The sequence below is a fragment of the Engraulis encrasicolus genome, chromosome 10, assembly GCF_034702125.1.
Source record: "Engraulis encrasicolus isolate BLACKSEA-1 chromosome 10, IST_EnEncr_1.0, whole genome shotgun sequence".
NCBI classification, from domain to species: domain Eukaryota; kingdom Metazoa; phylum Chordata; class Actinopteri; order Clupeiformes; family Engraulidae; genus Engraulis; species Engraulis encrasicolus.
The window spans coordinates 37,099,069-37,122,837 of NC_085866.1; the positions used below are offsets into that span (position 1 = coordinate 37,099,069).

The 23,769-nt window shown below is 42.8% G+C and overlaps 1 protein-coding gene across 4 annotated transcripts in view; it reads left to right on the forward strand.

Moving 5' to 3' along the window:
* The window catches only part of foxp3b (forkhead box P3b), a 36,269-nt gene extending 24,282 nt beyond the window's left edge, over nucleotides 1-11,987 (forward strand). For 3 of the 4 annotated variants that reach the window (XM_063207616.1, XM_063207615.1, XM_063207617.1), the window contains 10 exons: nucleotides 3,321-3,438; nucleotides 4,037-4,199; nucleotides 5,164-5,265; nucleotides 5,444-5,531; nucleotides 5,913-5,987; nucleotides 6,362-6,539; nucleotides 6,763-6,839; nucleotides 9,367-9,468; nucleotides 9,747-9,868; nucleotides 11,666-11,987. In XM_063207616.1, coding sequence (XP_063063686.1) covers nucleotides 3,321-3,438; nucleotides 4,037-4,199; nucleotides 5,164-5,265; nucleotides 5,444-5,531; nucleotides 5,913-5,987; nucleotides 6,362-6,539; nucleotides 6,763-6,839; nucleotides 9,367-9,468; nucleotides 9,747-9,868; nucleotides 11,666-11,699 — 1,059 coding nt within the window. In that variant the 3' untranslated portion in view covers nucleotides 11,700-11,987. Of the gene's footprint in view, nucleotides 1-3,320; nucleotides 3,439-4,036; nucleotides 4,200-5,163; nucleotides 5,266-5,443; nucleotides 5,532-5,912; nucleotides 5,988-6,361; nucleotides 6,540-6,762; nucleotides 6,840-9,366; nucleotides 9,527-9,746; nucleotides 9,869-11,665 lie in introns of those variants that run through there. The other variant, XM_063207618.1, reaches the window with a different exon arrangement.
* Nucleotides 11,988-23,769: the final 11,782 nt, after the last annotated feature.

A 23,769-nucleotide genomic window follows, 5' to 3' on the forward strand; every position in this document is an offset into this window, starting at 1 on the left:
TTATATCTAGTCCAGTCTTATCTGTGTTACATAAAGTCGAATTTAAAACATTTTTCATTCAATCTATACAACATTTAGCTCAGAAGTGTACCAGTCAATTGACAACATGACAAATCAATTTGACTAGCTTGTTCATACACTTTGACACAATGACCCACCATTCTGATGGCACTGACACGTTCATTGATACAAAAACGTGCTATTGGATTTACTAAGGATTATGAACAAGAGACTTGGTTTTGCAGGTCATCCACGGTGTTTTGCCATTTGTTAAAACTGTTTTGAGAACATTATATTTTGCAAATTGCGAAAGAGATTCGAGAAATACACCTAATCAATTGAGATGCTGAGCTAGCTAAAAGCTAGTATGTTACAGTTTTTTTCTCAACTGCTTTGGTGCATTACTCAAATCTCTCGCAATTTGGAAAATATTATGGACATTCTCAAAACAGATTTAACAAATGGCAAAACACTGTGGATGACCTGCAAAACCAAGTCTCTTGCTCTTAGTCTCTCAAAATCAAGTTTTAGTGTCAATGAACCTGTCAGTGCCATCAAAATGGTTAGTCATTGTGTCATAGTGTACGGGCAGGATAGTCAAATTGATTTGTCATGTTGACAAATAAGTAGTACACTTCTGTGGGTCTTTTCTGATGCCAAATGTTTAGATTTGATGATAAATGGTGTAAATTTGACTTTATGTTACATTCAGGGCTATAAAATAACTTTTTTCATCACTAGCCAATTTGGCTAATAGATGTGAAATCTATGAAGCCGAACATACAGTACACTTACTATCAGTCAAACTGGCTGGTATGTTCTCTTTTCTACAAGCCAAACTGAATTTTCACCAGCCGGTTGGCCGGTGGGCTGGTGTTAATTTAGAGCCATGGTTACATTGAAAATAGAAAAAATAGCCAACTCTGGTTGAGGTGTCAAAATGCGCCCCCTACCAACCATTTTTACTTGTCTTGCAGGCCCATGTGGTAAAACTATAGAACTATTAATTTGAAACAATACACTGATATTGTATAAAGTGTACCAACTCGCTTGTAAAATTCTAGTGAAATATGCGTGGAGCTTAATTATGCAGGGCACTCAAGGCATAGAGTTATGTAATGCACTACAGTGCCTATTTTTATATTGCAGGCCTACTTTCTCTTTGAAATATTGTTTCCTTTTACTGCCTTAGATTAAAGAGAGTCAATATTTACCTGGGAGCAATTTACCAATTCAGATCATATGTACGTATACACAAAAATCTAATGGAATTTAGACAGTGCTTCACACATTATGACAGCTTGGTAAACCATTTTGCATGGCAAGACTTATACAATGACCTAGGGCCAAAATGCTTGGGGGGAGGGGGGGTGAGACAGTTTCATGTATTCAGTGACAAAGCTTTTTGAGAAACATGACAAAAGCAACTGATACCGTACGGAAAACCCGAGAATTGTATACAATCATTTGCATGGATGGACAAAAGCATATGAAATTTGTTAAAAGCAAGCAGACACTGACTTTTCAACTTGCACATCTGACACGATGATGTGACAATTGAAGAAGAACTTCAATTGAGCTCTTATGTGTGGACCCTTCCTTTAGATTTAATTTCTTACCACTATCAGGGGCCTTCATGTATCTCTGTCCTGTGCAAGTCTCTCCAGTTGTTCCCAGATGTAGCCTTTTTGCATTCCGCTTGTATGTTGACTAGGGATGTACCAAATCCAAGGTCGGTTTCCGATTCAGACAGATTCTCCCTTGTTGACGGGGTTCGGTTTCGGTGATCAGAGTAGGATTCCGTATTCCGTTTCAGTTTTGTCCAAATTTTAAGCAGTGGATTCTGTATTTGTCAGAACATTAAAAATCAGGATTTGGTTCACCTGAGGATGCGCTCAAGAGCGAATCGCGCTGCCTTGGCAGTTTGTGCATGTGTAGTGTCAAATCAGGTCGTAGCACTGCTTCAACTGTGCAATATACTCACAAGAGGCGATCAAATAGTTTTGATTTTCTTGCGACCATGCGATTGCAGATTGCAAGCTTGTTGTGAGGTTAAATCGCTTGTCGTTACAGCATATACATTACACAATGCAAGACTCACAATTGACCTCCGATTGAGCAAGAAATCGTCCCAAGAAGTCGTGCGGCAGAGAAATCGTGGCAAATTGGGCCAAAAATCGCACAGTGTATGCCTGGCATAAGCCAGACCAAATTCTCGAAAGACAATATCGTTCTTGATAGGCGGGCTAGCTCCTTGGTGGTTCCACATGAGGGCTTGCCTGGTGGTATTGTAGATTAGCTTCAGCAAAATCTGGCCAATCCATCTCCAACGGCTCTGGAGTATTTTTCGTCCACTAGTTGTTGTCCAGTGTGCCACCAGAAATTTCCATTTCTGATGGCTTCAGGCCACTGGATGCATAGAATTAATTTCCGATAAATGCTAATGAATGCCAGGGTTTTCTTGTTGATTTGTGTCACGGTGGTTCTTCCAAGTTTCAGCTCCATACAGTAAGACTGACTTCACATTGGTGTTGATGGCAATGAGCCTAGACTACCAGATGTTCTTCAGCTGGTTGAAAGCTGCTCTTACTTACTTACTCTTTTTACATCAATGCTTGCGCCGCCTTGTTTACTGACATTGCTGCTAAGGTTATGTAAAAGACCTCCATTGATAGGGTACTGTAGGAGGTTTGACGTCATGTATCCGACAGATTCAATGGAAATTAAGAGTCACAAGACTTATTCACACCATGAGCTTGGCCTTTGACACAATATTATCTCCTAATCAGGTGTGAGACCAACTACACATTTTGAAATCTGAAACATAGTATGCCATTAGTCATTCCTCTCCCATCACACTCCTACAGACTTACGTAGTCATGAACTCATTTGACATCTAATAACCATGCTCATGGGAGTCATTAGGCGTAGATGCCTTGATGTTGAGATGTCATTCACAGTTTCATATTGATGAGATCTAAAAAAAGACATTTATTTTGAAAGAAGAGAATGTCCAGCAAAGGACCTTTACAGTATTTCAGACAGGATTGGTAATTTTGGGCTGTGAAGAAATCACAGGAATGCTGGATGAAATATTCATTTATTCATTTAAAATTTAAATTAATTAATTAATTAATTCATTCATTCATTCATTCATTCATTCATTCATTCATTCATTCATTCATTCATTCATTCATTCATTCATTCATTCATTCATTCATTCATTCATCCATTCATCCATTAGTCAGACAAGCACAAAAGGAAAATGAGAATATGTTATGATATTTTAATTATGCTTTTGTTGCAACTGTTATTGATAGTTCTCCAGTGAAGAGATGGGCAAACAGCTGATGCAGCTGACATCAGTGGCACCTGCAGTCACTCAGAGCAGACCCTCAGTCCTCAGACAGCCTCCTCATCCTCTCCATCCGCAACAAGGTGTGGACAAGCAAATGAACTAATAACTTTGTTAACTAATGTTACTGCATGTTAGTAATTTCTAGAAACATAGAAGGTGATTAATTTACGTCATAAAGCATCCTCTTGATTTGGACAATCCCCCCAGATTTTAATCATTCTCTTAGTCCCTGCTATGCCCCTATGTCTGTTTTTCACTTCTTTTGTAGATTGACACGCTTTTCCACAAGTTTTATAACCCAGTCATGTTTTCCATGCCATGAACAGATATCGGTTTCCAAACAGAGGTGTATAAAAGTAAAAAAAAAAAAAAAAGAGTTAAAAACAAAACCTTTATTAGGGACAATCTAGATACCATGGAATAACTTGGATATAATAAATATGTTATATCATGCTGTAGCCTACTTATAAACCATGACTTTCATGAATTTGCTCCTACTTTATACACCTCTGTTCTCAAAGTTATTTCATAATTATGTACCATCCATTTAATTTGTAATACTTGATGCCCATACAAACACCTATATTATATAAACGTCTTTGCTCACTCCAATGCATTATGAGTCACACAGATTTCGATCACATCTTTCAATCACATATTTTTCTCACATGTTTTCAGATCAGCCAAGATGGCGGTCAGACCCTTATTCCGAGGAGACCTCTCACCCTGGCAGACAGTACCTCATGGCATTAATGGGACAGTCATCTCAGTCCACCAGTCAAACAGACCAGTCCTGCACACCGAGCCAGCACAGGAAATCCAGGAGCCGCACACATCACGAGTAGGTTGATTATTCTTCAGGGTGGGGGCCTATTCAGAGGACATGGTTAAGAGATAAACCTAGTGAAGTTAATTCACCATAAACCTGCTAATAGATGACCTGCATGTGTACTCCAGTCTCTTTCGTTAGATGATTTATGACTACCTTCAGGTAAACTTCATCTGGTTTGCTTCTGAATATCCTTCTTGGAATACCCCCCCACTCAGAATTCATAACATTAAATGTGGTACGTGCTGTCAAACTCTGCAACGTCTGGGAAACAGTGACCCTAAGTGAACACCTCCATCTAATGCAGGGGTCCTCAAACTTTTTTCTCTGGGGGCCACATTGTCGTTCCTGACTGTGATCAGGGGCCGAGATCAATCATGTGGGCTTTACTAGGCCACTGCCTGTTATAGCCATACTTTCTAGCACAAAGTGAGTACTTCACATGTTTTTCAATTTGAAATACCACAGGTATTCCTTTTAATTTCTAATAACCATGTAAAAATAGCAAGGAAAAGTTAGAAAAATATGGTGATTGACAGTTTATGAGTGATACAGTAGAAATGGTAGGCCTGTTTATATTACAGTGAGATGAGAAACTATCAAGACAAGACACTTCTGGTTATTCACACTAGATTAGTGAAAATTAAACTGTAGGAAGGCCTGTTGATAAACAAAATAAAATATTTCAAAAATATATTTTATCATTATTTTTTTCTGTAAGGATTGCTTCTTTGGGCCAGTTCAAATGGTGAGGTGCAGAGAGGTGGAGGGCCGGCCAAAGGGGCGTGGCGGGCCGCATCCGGCCCCCGGGCCTTAGTTTGGGGACCCCTGATCTAATGGGTAAAAGGCCTGGCCAATTATTTGAGAGATTAATTGAACCCACAGTCATAGCTGCTGGTTGATGCTACAACACAAACACGTTTTCCCACGGTCTGGGTAACCTATACACCGAGGACAACCGTTTTTTATTCTACAGGCATTGTCAGTCTCCAGAGCCCTACAGCCTCCTTTATGCGAACGGACATTGTCGATGGCCAGGATGTGAAGAGAGGTGTCAAGAGTACACAGATTTCTTACGGTAAGTCACGTGGATTGTTCTACATGGGTAATAAACATACTGTGTGCCACTTCAGCGGGGCAAGCCCTTTTTACGATAGGTCACGCTGAATACTAACAAGGGTGAAAGTACTATGTAAATGCAAGTTTCCACCAACAGAGAGCTGTGCAAAAACAAAAATCTCGCTTAAATTTACCAGGCACCTTGACAGTGAGCATACTTTCGATGCTGAAGGCACTGTGCAGTGGAACCTCCAGCGAGATCTGGTGCAGCGCATGGAGAACCAGGTTAGGTTTCACAATGTGCCTCCCTCCCGACCCCCACATCCAGAGGTCACATATCAACACCTTCAAGGTTACGGTTATCTGAAATAAGGTTGACGTACATACGTACATGTGTACATTTGCGGGTACACACGCATGTGTGCGGTCGCTGTGGCTTGTTTCTGCAGTCATATAGTACTGTGAGTGTTGCGGGTTTCGTAATGTTCTCTTGGCTTTTTAGTGGGTCATCTCGGTTTTCGAAATAAACATAACAGTTATAAGTATACCCGTGTGTACGGTGCCTGCTTGCAGCTCGCTTGTGCCGTCATAAACTAGAAGTACGAGCGTCAAAGGTGATGTGATGTTCTTTTTTCCGTTTCGTTTGTGGGTCACCTCTGTTTTCAGTTAATGTTGGAAAAACAGAAGCTCCATGAAATGGCATGCCACCTCAATACACCTGACCAGAAATCAGAGATATCAGTGAGTATCTGAAAATGCTTCTTTAATGTACATCACTGCAACAATAGGCTGACTTTCATGAAGCCATGTCTCGCTCTGTAGTTCTCTGCTCATGTTGTTGTGCGAACGAATACAAATGAGCTTTGGTGTATTTGGTATTTGTCATATGCATTTATGCATTCATTATATTGACACCAGAATTGCGCCTTTAAAAATGTTGCAGTCTCTTTCAAAAAGAACACGCTCACACATAAAGTAATATGGTGATGAATTTCAGTCACGTAAGCCTCTTGATCGGTAACCTTCGCCACTGAACATGAAGCCGTTTCTAAAGCCCCCTTGTTGTCCTGTTATTTGCATCTCATGAATGACTGAATAACTCGTTTCCATGAAAGCCTGGGCAGAGCTCTGCCAGCTCTGCCAGCTCTGTCCTGCTCTCGCGTGCCAGCCTGGCAGAGGGAGTGGGCCGATCAGAGGGGGCATATGGAGCGCATGCCAGTGCCAGCGAGGAACCAGTGGAGCGGGGGCTTCCAAAATTATGGCACGCACCCCTCCCACAGCACCTGCTGCCAGGTACGCTATACCCACTACCACCCACCCCACCCCCATCTCGACCACCAACCCTGCCCGGATAAATGACCAGGCGTGGGGACAGATCTCGTCTCTTGTCCACCTGGGGTCTTCATTACGACCCTGATAATTCTGAATATGTGATTGGCTTTTTCATTCTCTGGCTTGGAGAAAAGTCATGCATGCTTCGTTTGTTAATGGACTGACCACTGTGCATGTGTTGCAGATATGATTCACAGCTTCGATGTCTATAAATACACCAACATTAGACCTCCGTACACATATGCTTGCCTTATACGATGGGTCAGTATTCCTCTTACCATGGCCACAAGATCTTGTTAACACAGATTGTCACATTGCTGAATACACACATACTTTACATACTGTATATTGTACATCAGTGGTTCTTAACCTGGGGTGCGGGCACCCCCTGGGGGTGCACCAGAGATTTCAGGGGGTGCAGGGAATTGTGTTTGAGTTGAGGTTGTGACCAAAATTCTGTTAGCAGACATTATAATTAGGCAAAAAAAACAATTTAAACCGGTTTTGGTCCCCATGTCAAGTCATTAAGGTATTGATTAATGTCTTAAGCAAGAATAATTGTAACAAATCACTTAAATCATTTTTTAGGGCATATAGAAGTGTAGAAGTTTGGGTTGGGGGTGGACGGCTTGTCTTGGTCACAGGTATGGGGGTGCGTGAAGAAAAAAAGGTTAAGAACCAGTGTTGTACATGGTACATGTCACTCACATATGTACATACATGGTGCACATACAGTGTATGGCAATAATGAATACACCCCTTTTGAAAAGTAATATTTTGAACAAGATTTTGATAATTGCACAAGTTATTTCCAAAATGTGCAAAAAGTGACTTAAATACAAAATCTGTTGAGCTTACAACTGAATAGTTAGATAAGGAATATAGCTTAGGCCTTAAATTACATATTTTTTCCATCTATGTGAAATAATGGTCGTGCAAAAGTGAGTACGCCCCAATGAAAGTCTCAAAGCTACATTTGAGTTAATGAACAAGAGTTAAATCAGTCTAAGGTTAGCCTAGAAATCTAGACGCCCCTAGCGACCGCAAATTGAATTTGCTTTTTGCTGTACGGGTCTGGCTGCGCTAGGCTAGTCTAAGGTTAGTTTAAGGACTCATCATGGTTCTTTATCAGACAATTGACTGTAAAACCGAGTTCCTGCTGTAAGCAATACCACCACATGGAAGAGAAAGGACGAAAGATCTGAGAAAGAAAAAATACGTTTTTACACCAGAAAGGTAGATGCTATTACAGAACAAATTTAGGACAAATACTAGATATGCAACTGTCTCACAGAGATGTCACAGACGTCAACTCCTCTGCAAGAACATTTTTGGATGAGAATGGTTGAAGTACGTTGGTATGCAAATTCTCTGCAGTTATCTAAGGAAGTAGAAATCTGAACTAGGGTGACTGGTTCCCATGACACAATACACTGACCATAGCAAAGAATGGCGTGTGTGGGTATTGTTCACCAAAGAACGCTCTCCTACAGCCCAGTCACATAAAAAGCCTGCCAAGTGATTGCCAGGCCTGTTTGTGACGAAAAAAAAGGCCACTGGGCCTGGATACTCTGGAGTCAGGAGCCATAGATCAATCTCTTTAGAACTGATGGAATCAAAACTATGGTGTTGGAGATGAACAACACAAAGAAAAATGCATGGTGCCTACAGTGAAACAAGGTAGAGATATACAGCGAGGACTCTGATGAAGACGCATGTCGAAACGTTAGTCTCACTGCACTGAAAAAATAAATAACAGAAAATAGACATCCGTGTGGCACCAGATTCTTTTCCCTTTGCACTTATGATTTAGTCCTGCTCTGGTTGCACCGGATTGTCAATTTAGAAGCGTGGAGTGCGTATCTCCTTTGTTTTTACAAGAGATATACTGTAGCTCTTATGTGGGGTTGCATGAGTGCTGCTGGTGTTTGAGAGCTGTTTTCATGGATCGAATCATGAATGCAATGAATGCATAGATGTATTGTTCTACGAATAGCAAAGATGTCACTTCAGTGCCCTTCATTGTGAATCATTGTGTTCTTTTCCAACATGACAATGACCTCAAACACACACCCATGCCCACTGCTGATTTCCTGAAGAGGTGAGAGTGATTCAGTGGTTAAGTAGACACTTGATCTGAACTCATTCAAACAAGAATGTCGAGTTTTGAGGAGAAAAACTGTGCATCAGTATGGTACTTACTTTCCTTTCCTAAGCTAAACAGATGTTGTATTTAACTTAGTCTACTGTATGCACCTTTTAGAAATAGTGTATTATATGTGATTATTGAAATATTGATCAAAATGTTACTTTTCAGAAGGGGTGTAATCATTATACATACATACATACATACATACATACATACATACATACATACATACATACATACATACATACATACATACATACATACATACATACATACATACATACATACATACATACATACATACATACATACATACATACATGCATACATGCATACATGCATGCATACACACATACATACATACATACATACATACATACATACATACATACATACATACATACATACATACATACATACATACATACATACATACATAACATTACATTTATACTGTATGTACATACAGTGTGTTCATATAATGCACACACACGCACACACACACACACACACACACACACACACACACACACACACACACACACACACACACACACACACACACACACACTTTTGAAACCTTTCAATCCTGAAAGTGCTGGTGTGATTTATCGATTGTGTTTCATGTGTTCGTTTCAGTCCATCGTTGAGGCTCCCGAAAGGCAGAGGACTCTTAATGAAATCTATAACTGGTTCATGCAGATGTTCTGCTACTTCCGACACAACAACTCGGCCTGGAAGGTATTCATTGCATCCGCTGACTAAACACACAATTGAAACTCCTCGGAATGTGACTCACGTGAGTCACTGACTATGTGCGCCACTCCGCTCCACTCGTTGGAGTTCTAAAATGTTTCACAACCTAAACACCACGCAAACGAATGTGAAACTATTACAACGGTCAATGCGTGAAAATGCAATTTACAAAATCCTTTGTAGTGGTATCTGCGCTATGCCGAATGCCCTGTACACGTCTTTCCTAACCTTACCTCTCCTGCCCCACTGGCCCTGGTGTACAGAATGCAGTGCGCCACAACCTGAGCCTGCACAAGTGTTTTGTGCGAGTGGAAGGGGGGAAGGGAGCGGTGTGGACCGTGGATGAGACCGAGTTTCAGAAGAGGAAGAAGCAGAAATTCTGCCAGTGAGTTATGATCTTGCCAAGGGCAAAGTTCATGCTTGTCAGATTGTGTCCCCTCTCTCTCTCTCTCTCTCTCTCTCTCTCTCTCTCTCTCTCTCTCTCTCTCTCTCTCTTCATCTCTTCATCTCTGTCTCTGTCTATCTGTATCTCTCTGTATGTATGTCTATCTGTATCTCTCTGTATGTACAAACCCCAACTCCGATGAAGTTGGGACGTTTGGTAAACAGTGAATAAAATCAAAATGCTATCATTTTCAAAACATTCAATCTATTCATTAGATGGAGAATAGTGAAAAGACAACATATTAAGTGTTAAAACCGAGAAAAAATATTGTTTTGGGGGACATATGTACTCATTTCTAATTTGATAAATCCAACACGTCTCAAAAGAGTTGGGACGGGGATCAGTGAAATTTAGTAAACATCCAAATAAGATAAAACAACAAAGAAGAACGTTTCAAAATGAATTGTACTGACGGACAATATAGGTGTCCAGGTATAAGATCATCACAGATAGGCTGAGTCACTCAGAATTAAAGATGCAAAGGGAATAATTACCATAGTTATTACATACATTTTTGAATTCCCTTTGATTTACCACGATTGAGTGTATATAAGACATATTTTTGTTAATAAAGTCATTGTATAGGTTCATGACATCATGAAATATATATTGGCTGTAGTCTCACTCTAGCACTCCAGGAATTAGAGCTATTGAAAATTGACCATATTAAGAATGCTTAATGCATGAAAATGATACAGGGGTGTAACATTCTCCTAAGCACCTGAGCTCACTTGAAATAGACCCAGAAGACATGGGAAACTGTCCTTTGCTTACAGAAGTCAGCAGAAGCTGTAGAAGTCCATTCTTTTTGACAATAATAGAGCATTGCACATCCTGTGCTACAGTAAAAATGGACCATCCAACTTGTGTTAGTGCTAGCTTCAAAAGTCAGCCTCCATGATGGCATGCGGGTGCAGTAGTGCATTGGTTAAGATGTTCTCACTCATCTGTAGAGTTAAATACAGTGCTGAATGGTATAAATGGGTTTTAAACAGCATGAAAAGCCACTCATGCATTATATTTTGAAGGGAGATCTTCGATTACTGCCACATAGTAAGGTCAAATTGCATTCTCTACTATGTTTTAACAGTATGGCTCCATCATAAGGACCAGCAGGTGATAAAATGGTGGGTTTTTGGTCAAGACCTGTCACACTGTAAGCACTACAGAAAGGAAAACATTGCAAAACATGACAAGGAATACACCCACCATTTAAGCTGGTGAAATCATGTCCAAGATAGGAATTAACACTGTTTTTTATATAAAATCATCTCATCGGTTAATGTATTTAACTGTTAAGTGTTGTCTTTTGTTTTGTTTTTAGTCTTCCTCGACATTTGTTGCCATTTATTGTCCCCGTCCCAACTCTTTTGAGACGTGTTGGATTTATCAAATTAGAAATGAGTACATATGTCCCCCAAAACAATATTTTTTCTCGGTTTTAACACTTAATATGTTGTCTTTTCACTATTCTCCATCTAATGAATAGATTGAATGTTTTGAAAATGATAGCATTTTGATTTTATTCACTGTTTACCAAACGTCCCAACTTCATCGGAGTTGGGGTTTGTATGTCTCTCTCTCTCTCTCTCTCTCTCTCTCTCTCTCTCTCTCTCTCTCTCTCTCTCTCTCTCTCTCTCTCTCTCTCTCTCTGGACGTATATAAATGAATCTGGTCACAGCAAAAGGGGAGAGGTGTTTGAAGTAATGGAGATGAATGTGGATTTTTTTGTTGCAGGGACTACATGGTGAGATGGCTGACACCCTATTAGTCTTCCCTCAATGCCAGACGCTCATTCACGCAGTTCAGTGCAGTGCAGCATGGTATGGCAGCTGTACTAATGGCAGTTCTTACTAAGCAGAGGCTATAAGCGCGAGGTACAGGACGACTGACCCTGATGATGGCAGTGATTACCTGAGCAATGGAGTACATGACCCCATCATCACAAAAATGAAAATGTCTACCCCTTCAATTTCAGATGCTCAAACTGTGCCTTTTCCTCTAAGCGTACTTACTGTGTAGATATTTTTTTTTTGCTTTTGTTTGTTTGTTTATTTTAATTGCAACATAAAATGTGAAATAAATTAGAATTTCATAAAAGTCCCCTCTCCTCTTTCTTTATTTATTGGTGTGAGTCAAGTGATTTCACAAAAGGAAAATGGAAGATGTATGTTTTGATGCTATTATGGCTTTATTTCTGAAATAAATTTACAGTCTCTAGGCTACAATGACTGGGCCGATAGATTTTTGTTTTCAATTTCTAAAACTGAATTGTAGGTGTTTTTGCGTAATGGTTTTTATTCTATTGGTTGTCATTTTACTGTTTGACCAGCAGAGGGCCACAGAGCACAGGATAGCCTGGCATTCATGGGTGTGGTTGGGATTACTTTAGTTGAAACAATAGACAGGAATTTTATGAGTACGAATGTAAACCTTTTATTGCCCTTATTTATTAAAAATGACATTGACACTATAATAATATTGATATTATTGAAACTATGATCGGTATGGGATGGATGCTGTTGGATAAATAATATGGCAAATATCTATTAGGCGGGTTTTAAGTTCCCATACGGCCACTAAATCACCCACAGTTTAATAAACAATCAATGAAATATAGGCCCTTTCACATTACTATTGCAGCGTTCACAATGTAATGTAGAGCTTTGGACACACGGGAACCGCAAATGATTAAACTGTGATTAACAGTTTAGCACATCTTTTAAATTATGTAAGAGTAAACATGGTTCTTTTGTCACAAACCGAACCGTGCAACCTGATACCCACTTCTCATATGGTGTGTTTTGAGTCGCTAGGTCAGGCAACATGATATGGTGCACATAGAAATGCTGCACTCTTTCTCTCTGTCTTTGCCTCATTCGTTCTCTCTCTCTCTCTCTCTCTCTCTCTCTCTCTCTCTCTCTCTCTCTCTCTCTCTCTCTCTCTCTCTCTCTCTCTCTCTCTTTCTGAAAGGTTTCCTTGTCTTCAAAAAGCTCCCCTCTCCCATTGAATATTTATTATCTTGTTCATGCTTCTGTCTTGAACTGGTGCTTCCAATAAAAATAAAATTTGATTTGATTATCTCAAAACTCCTGACCAAATCATATCCTTCATTTATTTATTAAGTAAATTATTAGGATCACATGAATCCTTTCATGTTTCTTTTGGACCAGTTAAGTATCTCTACAATCTTACGTTTTGAATGTCATTTTCTGTTCTGCAAAGCAACATCAGGAAGAGATACTTGTTTCAACCCATTTATTCCTGGTAGCAAAACACAGGTGTCAAAAGAGAACCTCAGTAAATTGTCACCCATAGAATGATGTATGGCATCGTGCCCTCTAAATGCTCCCTCAATGTAATACCCTAGTCACATCAGTTATTTAAAAAATATATTATCAGCGCGGAAAATGACACTACATTTACGTCAGATAAAGGATATGATTTGTTATCTGCCCCAAATAATTACCTTGCCTTGACTTGTCGGGGGAGTGGCTAATCCTTAGAATCCCTGCCTTGCAAACCTCCTATGCACTCCTGTCTTCTCCAGCTGCACCCGCCCCTCCATCCACTCCACTATATACCAGCACCCCACACTAGACTCCCCGCTCCACCCACCATACCAAAGCAAACACCCCATAGCACACCAGTAACTACCTTCATTCTCCACCTGCTTCGCCACAAGACTCCGATACAAAACACCACCCCTCAAGAAACACCCTCGGCACTAGCCGCACACTGTCCTGAATGCCACACGACCCTGTCACAAAACACCACCCCTCACAAAACAAACCCCACCCACCACATCAGCCACACACCTGTCCTCCACACACCACCTTGATAGAACACAATTACAGCAACCACTCCATCCTCCCCTTACCAGCCTACACCATCCTTCATCCTCTATCCACCAGCCTGCACCAACCACTCAAGTTCATCCCCCATTACACACACACACACCTCCGTCCCCCCATTCATCAGCCCACACCAACCACTCAACTCCTCCACCATCCTCGCTCCACCCCATACCAAAGTTCCATCACTCTCCACCCATCACCAACTACTCCACCCATCACCAACCACTCCATCACTGCACACTAACACCAAGCACTCTGATTCAAAACAACCATCGTTCACCCAGACACCAGCCATGTACAGTATGAATATATGACATTAACCACCCCACCCTCCAACCTAGCACACCTACACCCCTACGGCGCTGATACAAAACAAAAATCCCCTAGGCCTGCGCCTCACATTGGCAGGTGCTTATTACGCTCTCTTCCTGCCCCGCTGCCTGCAGCCCCCCAAACAGGTGTCTCCTCCACTGCTGCGTTTTACAGGCCTACTGTTTTTCATTACTGCCACGCGGGGTGGAAATATAGGGGAGGAGGAGGAGGGAGAGACCGGGGGAGGAGGAGGGGGGAAATTGGTCAGAGGTATTGCCTCAGGGGCTTTCTCTATCTCTGTCTTTCTTTCTCTCTCTCTCTCTCTCTCTCTCTCTCTCTCTCTCTCTGTCAATCTCTTTCTCTCTCCCTGTCTGTCTATTGCTTTCTCTTACTCCTATCCTCCCATTTCTCTCTCTTTCTCTCTCTCTCTCTCTCTCTCTCTCTCTCTCTCTCCCGGTCTTTCTCCGTGACTGGCAGGGAAAGGATGCCCGGTGGTTAATGGAGGGTCTTTCTTTCTTCTGTGTGAAGTGAGGACAGTCGACAGTCGTAATCACAGCCCTGACGGCCCTCATCATCTGTATACTTAAAAACAGGTTTGTCAGCGAAGAAAATGAGCATCACCTCCGAGACTCCTTTTTTCCATTTAGATAGTGTTCCACCTCCGCTGGTCTGTAATCTTTGTCTCATTTGTTCTGATTCATGCCAGAATTATTGGACACAGCTGCGATGGTGTACACAGGTTCGAGGGCTGGTTATGGTGGTGGTGGTGGTTGTGGTAATGTTGGGCTATGATGTAGTCGCTATTCTTTTTTTCAACTTCTATGCGCTACAGGCTTAAAATACTTAACATTGTAAAACATGTTGAAACATTGTGTGGTTATTCAGGTCACCACTAACAGGGAAGTGGGGTGTATCAATTATTTTGGAAATTCATTACGCTGACTGAATACAGTATCATAGTCTACATTTTTGAATTGCCATTGAGCTGTGATCGCTGGGCAGTCATGGGTAAGCGGTTAGGGCGTCAGACTTGTAGCCCAAAGGTTGCTGGTTCGACTTCTAACCTGCCAGGTTGGTGTGGGGAGTAATTAACCAGTGCTCTCCCCCATCCTCCTCGATGACTGAGGAACTGAGGATGGTACCCTCCCACCGCACTGCTGCCTTTCGGGTGCCATTGGGGGCTGCCCCCTTTGCACGGTTGAGGCATAAATGCAATTTCATTTTGTGCACTGTGTACTTATGTGCTGTGGAGGGCCGTGTCACAATTACAATGGGAGTTGGAGTTTCCCAGTTGGACTTTCACTTTTACAATGAAGACACTCACTTAATAAGTGACATAAATACAAAAATACTGGCTAACTGAAACTTGTGTAGTGTGTGGTGACTTTTTTCCAGATAGGGTTCCTCCACCTAGGCAGGTCTGTGATCTTTGTCACATTTGCTCTGATTCATCCTGTCACCACCATTATTATTAGACCCAGTGATGGCGTGCAGTGTACGGGTTCAAGGGCTGGTAGTGACGCAGATGGTCAACCCTGCCTCGTGGAGCCTGCCTCTGAGAGCACATTTGCAGACCTTCCTGAGCATCAGTGACGGAACAATTGCACACTGGTTCCCAGGGCAAAACACTGATAGGGCCTGCGGTACGGCTTGCCATGGTCATAATTGGGCACCTATCCAGGGAAGCTGACAAGGGGAGACAAAGGGGTCTCTTGTCCCGGGCCCATGGAGAGAGAATTGGACCCTCATCACATTGTAGGCCTATGTATTGGGTTTGGGACCCTTTCAGATAACTATCTCCCAGGCCCATCCAAAGCTGTCAGCGCCCCTGCCCCCATCACAACCATGAGTACAATACTACACCCCCCCTCCCCCCCAACTAGACCCACCCCTGCTGAGCATACCTGTCAGAAAGCAGAGGCAGATGGTAGTGTGTTATTATGGTTATTATAGTGTCAGTCCTAATAGTCATCAGGGCCAATGTGCTAAGGGTTTCTTACTATATACTGTAAAACATTAAAAACATACCGTAATCATAGTCTATACTGGCATTTATCTATTGTATTTATCTACAACCAATGACCTTGGGAAGTCATGCCATGACTACATATGAGGTGAGACTTCATTACACAGACTGGATACTGGATACTATGCTGTACATGATATTTGAATATACACTGCCCAACCATGCTTCCAAATAGGTTTAAACATTGATATTCTGTAAGAAAATTGCTAATTCAGAAATAGATGAGAATGATGTCTCTTTTCAGATGCTGCTCTTGCAGGGTGCAGAGTGGTGTTGCATGTAAACTCAAAATTTGAAGGATTTAGGACCACAATATTATAAATAATGAACACCCTGTTTCTTTTGTACATACCCATTTTATTATTCATACTTTGAAGTCTTCTTGACCACACGTCCTTATCAAAGCCGCCTCTGTTTCTGACTTATTACACAAGCTTTAGCGGCCTCAGCCCTGGCACCCAACCTCTAACAAAATCTTCATTTGCGCAGGATTACATCCACAATATTGTAGAATTTTTTGCCCTCGGATCAGTAATGTATGCTAAGTGATATTTTGAACCCCATTACCCTGTGTTGACCTTGATAAGCGCAGCAGATGACAAATGGGGGGAATTAGGAGGGACAGCCCTGACCTGCCAGCCAAGAGCGCGTATAACACGCATTATGTGATACACTTTTTGTCGAGTCGGGGCTCAGGCCGGCGGGAGAGTATGTTTCTCATCAGGAAAGTAATTTGATGTAAGATCTCGCATTGGTTAAGGCCTCTCATTCATTCAGGGCTGATTAGAATCTCTCACACAGCAGCAGCCGTGCCATGTAACGTGTATCTGCAGAAGCCTTTAGGAGGCAATGGGGATGTGGGGTGGAGGGGATGAGAGAGAGAGAGAGAGAGAGAGAGAGAGAAATTCTCATGTGATGTGAGGATGTCTTTGACTAAACCCAGATATCCATTAACCCCCCCAACCCCCACCTCCAAAAAAAAGGGAAAGAAGGAGAAAAAAGTGGAAGAAACGAGCGTTTCTTATTTCCATTCTGACACTCCCTAGCTGCCTGCTGCCCAGATAGATGTGTTCGCTCCCGCTCCGCTCCGCTCCCTGCTCTCCCTCCTCAGCTCTGCTCTGTTCTGCTCAGCTCTGCTTTGCTTTGGGGAGCCGTGTAGCTGGAGGCTCAGGATTTTTGACAGGTCTGGGCAGAGATAAGGCCCGAGTTAAAGTGACACTCCAGAATTATGATTCCACATCACTGGCAGCAGAACCATAAATCACACCGAGAAATAAGAACCCGTCCATAAATACACGCACACCCGTGCCACTTAGACAAAAAGGCAAAGAGGAATAATTTTACACCCCACCCGCTCTCTTTCATGTTCTTTCTCTCTCTCTCTCTCTCTCTCTCTCTCTCTCTCTCTCTCTCTCTCTCTCTCTCTCTCTCTCTCTCTCTCGCTCTCTCACACACACACACACACACACACACACACACACATCACAGAGAAGTAGGCAGCTAACACGTCATAACACTCCTCCTTAGCAAGACTACTGACTAAATCTTTAATGAGGATTTGATTTTTTTTTCCCTTTTCCTCAAACTTATCCCCCTAAGATGATCCTCATTACTGCAAGTCGATGCGTGCTTCTGGAAAACATGAGAGCTTTTAAAGGGCTTGAGATCATAATTCAGTTATTTGAATTAAACATTTCATTTGCTTGCTGTGCTTTTGCTGTGCTATGCAGTGTTGCTGTTGTGCATGTCAAGTCACTCGCTGCAGAAGTGGTTTAGAGCGAATCCATGTGTCCTGTGTGTACAAAACACAATTGTTTGTTTGTTCTGCTGCATGCCTCTCTCTCTATTTTCCATCCGACAGAAACATTTTTTTTAATTCATGTTCTGTTCATCACAGAAGCCAAAAGATGAGTCATTATTGGAGCAGTGTTCTGAAGGGGATTATTGGGGATATGAAGTTAATCCTACATCGCAGGTGTCTGCCTGACACATCTAAACAAACACAAAAGCCACGAGATGCGGAAAAGTGTGCGTTTGTGTTGCTGTGTGTGGACAAGTATGCGTGTGTGTGTGTGTGTGTGTGTGTGTGTGTGTGTGTGTGTGTGTGTGTGTGTGTGTGTGTGTGTGTGTGTAGACTTGTGTGTGCGAAGGTAAAGGAATTTAAAGGAATTCTTTTATATCTGTAGACCGGATGCTTTTGAAAACTACTGGAACAGGGAATGCACTACGTACTGTATTTGTCCAAACATATACTAGAATTACTTAGAAAAGTGACTTCCACTCTTTCATTTTGATTCCCATATGACCTGGTCATGGGAAGGGGTTTTCTCTGTGTGTGGCCTTATGTAACTGTTCATTTGTCTTGAAGACATGAGTCTTTGTGGCTCAAGACCGTTTTGTAATGGAAACAACGTAGTTGAAATAATATAGTTTTTAACTTTCTGTATCGTGTGGGAAGCACTTACGTAGTATGTAAAAGCAATGAAAACTTATTTAATTTGTTTTCCTTTCTCTTTCCTCTTTTCCCAAAAATCAGGAAGTAGCTTTACCATGGGTGTAGCTCTGGTACAAACATGTGCTGTGCTCAGAACATTCTCTCACCTTTATTCTCCCCCTTTGTCATAAGATAAGGAACAAGTCTAGTATAATATCTCCTTGTTTTAAAACAACTCTGCGCCTAGTTATTGATATAATGATGAAAAGAATAGATTCTTGTTCCCTCAGAATAAGCAGCTTAAGGGCATGACCAGTGAGTTATTTAAATCCATGTCCCCTTTGATATCCCCCACCCCCCTTCAGCTTTCTAGAAAGAGTCTAAAGAACGAATGAACGGCAGAACGAAAAGCGAGTCCTAAGCAGCATGAAAATATGCCCTTTCTCCCCATAGGCCAGAGGCAGCCATGTGTGAACACTACCTTGATGCCTCACGACTCCCCCAATTACCTCTGCCCTTAACCCCTTTTAGACAATGGGAAAAAGCCAGCAAACATCTCTCCATGTCACTCCCAATTCGCTTTCCACTCACTTTTCCACCCATCCCCACTTCAAAAAAATCAGCATGGGAAATGCATCAGATTTGTAATGGGAGGAGGTGTGTCGGCTTTTCCCCCACTGCTCCAATCCCTTCCCCCACCTCAAAAAAAAAGAAGCAGACCAGGGAATCAAAAAATTGGAAGTCGGAGGTGTGTTGGCCTTTCCCGCTGTGATTTTGGAAGCTGGCACTGGTTGGTGCACTGTGGTGTGGTTGCGCGGTGCAGCTTGCCTTTGGAGCTGGGAGGTGGGGGAGGAGGTGGTGATGGTGGTTGGGTTGGGTGGAGCTGTCAGCTCCGCGTCTCTGGCTCCTATGAAAGTGTGTCTCCCATCACACGCACGCCACATGAAAGAAGAGGGGGGGGGGGAAGCGAAGCGCGATTCCATTCCATTTTCAGGCCGGGAGACAACTCGCACCGCGGGGCATGACAGTTGTTGAGGCGTCCTCCTGACAGCCCAGGACTTTCCACAACTTTCATGTCAGGATACTTGAAGAGAAATAGCTGTCGGACAGGCTGATGATAATGCAAAGGCAAGGCAAGCGCACCCACCGGCTTTCTCCTGAAACTACCACCACCACCATCATCCCTGTACACCCCCCCCCCCACACACACACACACACACACACACACACACACACCATCCGCATCCCTCTTGTTATGCCTAATGGGTGTAAGAGAGGAAGGTGTTAGGTGTGTAAAATGCATGACCCATCTGGCATAGGGCAACTGAGCACTTTTGAATGTCAAAATAAATGTATTAAAACACGCTTGTAACATGCTACCGACTCGTCTCGGTTGTGTTGTATTGCATTGTCTGTCTCACATCGAGGATTAGCTTTGTCTTACTTGCAGGCTTCCATTATTCACACAAGCAGACATAACATATACATACTACATATACACACACACACACAGATGAATGAACTCACATACACACACACTCTCTCTCTCTCTCTCTCTCTCTCTCTCTCTCTCTCTCTCTCTCTCTCTCTCTCTCTCTCTCTCTCTCTCTCTCTCACACACACACACACACATAAACACACACACATACCCGCACGCACCCGGCCACACTCTCAGCACACTCGGCCGCACACAAACACACAATGGGCGATGTTTGTGGTTTGATGTTTTCATTACATGCACAGACATGCCGAGCCCGAGTGCTCTTCTGGTCCAGGGCTTTCCAATGGGCTGGGGTGAGATGAGGCGGAATGGTGTTGCTGTTTGTTGAGGTTTAACACAGACATGCCAGGTCAGCCCGGGATCATGCTACCAGCACCTTCACCATAAACAATCTTCCATGCATGAAAACACACATTCATTACTCCTGAGTACACAGCAGACTACCTTACTACACGGGGATAATACATGCATATGCATACACACACATATGCATAAGCAAGCACTCACACACACAGCCATACACACACACACACACACACACACACACTACCTCTCACACACACACACATAAAAAACACACACACACAACCGCACACACACAAAGCCATACACAAACCACACTCCACGAGAAGATCGAGTTAGAGGGTATAGAGAGAGAGAGAGAGATTAGGATAAAGCGAGAAAGACGGATAGCAGGATAATTAGCCCTCCTGCCCTCCTTCACGCAACACACCTCCCGCCTCTCTCCAACCCTCCTCTTCTGCTCCTTCTCCTCTCTCCTCCTCCCCCAGCCCCCATCTCCCAGGATCTGACAAAAATATGCGGGCGAGATGGATGAGCCGTATAGAAAAGGCGGAATTGGCCGACCCCTGTCTCCTCCCCCTTAATACCCCCGCCACCCCCTCGTCTCTCCTCGGCCCCATCATTCAAATGAGCCCTGGAGAGGCCAAGCGATTTGGTTTAAGAGGAGGAGAGAAAAAGAAGGGAAAAAAAAGATCCCCAAGCCGATGGCCCAAAATACACCCCCCCCCCCCCCCCTCTCTTTTTTTAATGAGAACCACCTCAACAGGAATGTGGGCTGTTGCTCAAACGTGTCTTGTTGATTGTCTGCCGGTGACACACCATGGAATGGCATACCAAGCGGCCACGTTTTCACGAGAATACCTTCCCGAAAAAGCGTCGGAGAGATAATGACAGTGATTGATAGCAAACAACACGCTTGGCACTTAGCTGAATATGCTCATTGGAATTCATGCGCATGTCCATTAGCTTCGTTAATGCCACTTAGGCATGGCCCATGTGGGTTTTTGGCAAGAATGTTTAGCGAGTAATAGGACATTCATTGGGCACGGAATACAGTAGGAGGCTGTGTAAGCCACAATGCCCATTAAATGAACATTTCCGCTCGATATTCTGAGGGTTAAAGTCATCAGCTAACCATGGTGTTGAAACACATGCTTTGGAAAGGTTATTTGAAGGCTGAAAAACTACTTAGTGTTGCTTTAATGGTGTTAGATGCTAACGTGTTGTGTGACAGTCAAATTCATTTCATAAATATTGTATAAAGCATTGATCCTCAAGTAGGAATCAAAACACAGTCAATCAAATCAGTATAAACAGAATTTTCTGGCTGGAAGATTTTAAAATGTGTGTCCCTGTACTATCATTCTCAATGAAATCAGTTGAGCATGTTGGCTGTCAACTCTGGGTGTCAAAAGGGATAATTTTGTGACCACCTGTTTGAAATTTCTAAAAACAGCTTGCCATCATTAAGGTCTGACTTGCAATGTGAAATCACAGAGCGCTGCGGTTTCTTGTTTTTGTATAGGCTACTGAAGACTTTTCCCTAATCTCCACAAGAGCCAAAGCAGACAATATGGTGCTCGTGCATGGAGGCCCTGCAGAGAAAGGAAGAACATGCATCTTTTAGGAGGAGTGAAGCCGTTCACAGCTGCTGTGTTTACGCCGTTTCCTCGGCGGACATTAAGAAGTGACAGATTTATCATTTCTCAGGAGAAATGGACCGTGCAATCTCCTCAGTCGGTGCACTATCATTACTTTTTTGCCATGTTGCTCAGACTCCTCTTTGAAAGGAATTTCACTCAAATTGCAGGCTGATGCTCGAAATGTCTTTTTTACTTCTCTCCCTCTCCTTATCGCTCTCCCTCTCCTTTCCTCCCTCTTGCTGTGTCTGCTCATGGATAGAGAAGGAGGGGGGGGCAAGAGAGACTTGCACATACATTTGCAAATCTGAGAAAATGAAGTAATGTGTTTAACATGTCTGCTCGTAGAGAGGCTGTCAGTGTGTGAGACATTTATGAAAACAGCTCTGACCCGCGAGTACATAACCTAATAGGGGCAGCACTGCCTCAGCCATCTGATTGGCCTTCTTTAAAGACAATTGTGACAATTACTGTAAACACCTTTTAGGGGCTTCTTCTCAGTTGCTACTAAAACAGCATTGTAAAGTCTTGCATGGTATCATGTTGAACTTGACAGAGAGAGAGAGAGAGAGAGAGAAAGAGAGAGAAAGAAAGACAGAGGGAGCATGCGAGCACGAGAATATGAGTGAGAGAACGCAATAGACAGTGAGAGAGGGGAGAGAGAGAGAGAGAGAGAGAGAGCAATTGAAGGGTTGCGAGAATGTGATGGGACAGAGAGATAGGGACAGTTAAATGGAAAAAGAGAATGAGAGACAGATGGAAGCACATCAACAGAGACCTATGGAATGAAAGCGAAAGAGAGGGAGAGAAACAGAGAGAAAGCATGAAAGCAAAAGAGAAAGAGGACTGAAGGCAGTAAAGGAGTAAAGACAAAAAACAGAAAGGTTTAGAAAAAACAACGGCAGAGTCCAAAGGGAAAGAACATGAGTTGAGCGTCAAGCAGGCGGGGAGGGGAGGGATTTCATTGGCTATTCCCATGTGAGGATGCGAAGATAACCTCCCATGCAGCGCGGCTGGATGATGATGATTGTCATAGATAGATGGATGTGTGGTGGGAACTAAACAGCGGAGCAGAGTCGTTTCAAAGTATTTGGGGGCCCTAGGGAAAGAGGAGGGATGTGGGACCCCTTTTCCTTACTAGCCAGCCAAATATTACCAATGCAATCTGTACCCTTGATGGTACGCGTGCTCATGATTGCGCACATTCTCACATTGAATTTATGGAGGTTCTGCTGCACTCACAAACTTGACATTGCTGTCATTTCAATACAAGTTTGTAGTACATAGCCAGTCATTAGCAGGGTGCCCTGTTTCAGCTGGGGTCCCTAGGCATTTGCCTAGTTTTCTTGCCTGGTTGTGACAGGCCTGCAGCGGAGGGAGGGAGGCTGGCAGGAGATACAGGTGTGGACTCTCTGCGGTCTCCCTCCCGCTCCTTCCTGTTTCTCATGGATCTGATACAAGGAAATAGATCATTTCCCTGACAGGAAAAGTGACCTTCAAACGGACCTTGATATTTGGTTACATGTATGACCAAAAAATAACACAATACACGTGAGTGAGTTAGTTGGCGACGATAGCTCCATCCGATGACTCAGTTCAATGTGCACATTTATGGACGTGTTTTTTCCCATTCCGATCACGTTGTTAAGTTTGATCTCTTCTAAATTACTATCCGCAGGCCTTGATCCAGGTTATTAGATCGCAACACGGCCCTGGCCCCTCTGTATGGTGGAAAGCTGCACATGATCATGAGAGAGTGTTTGCACAG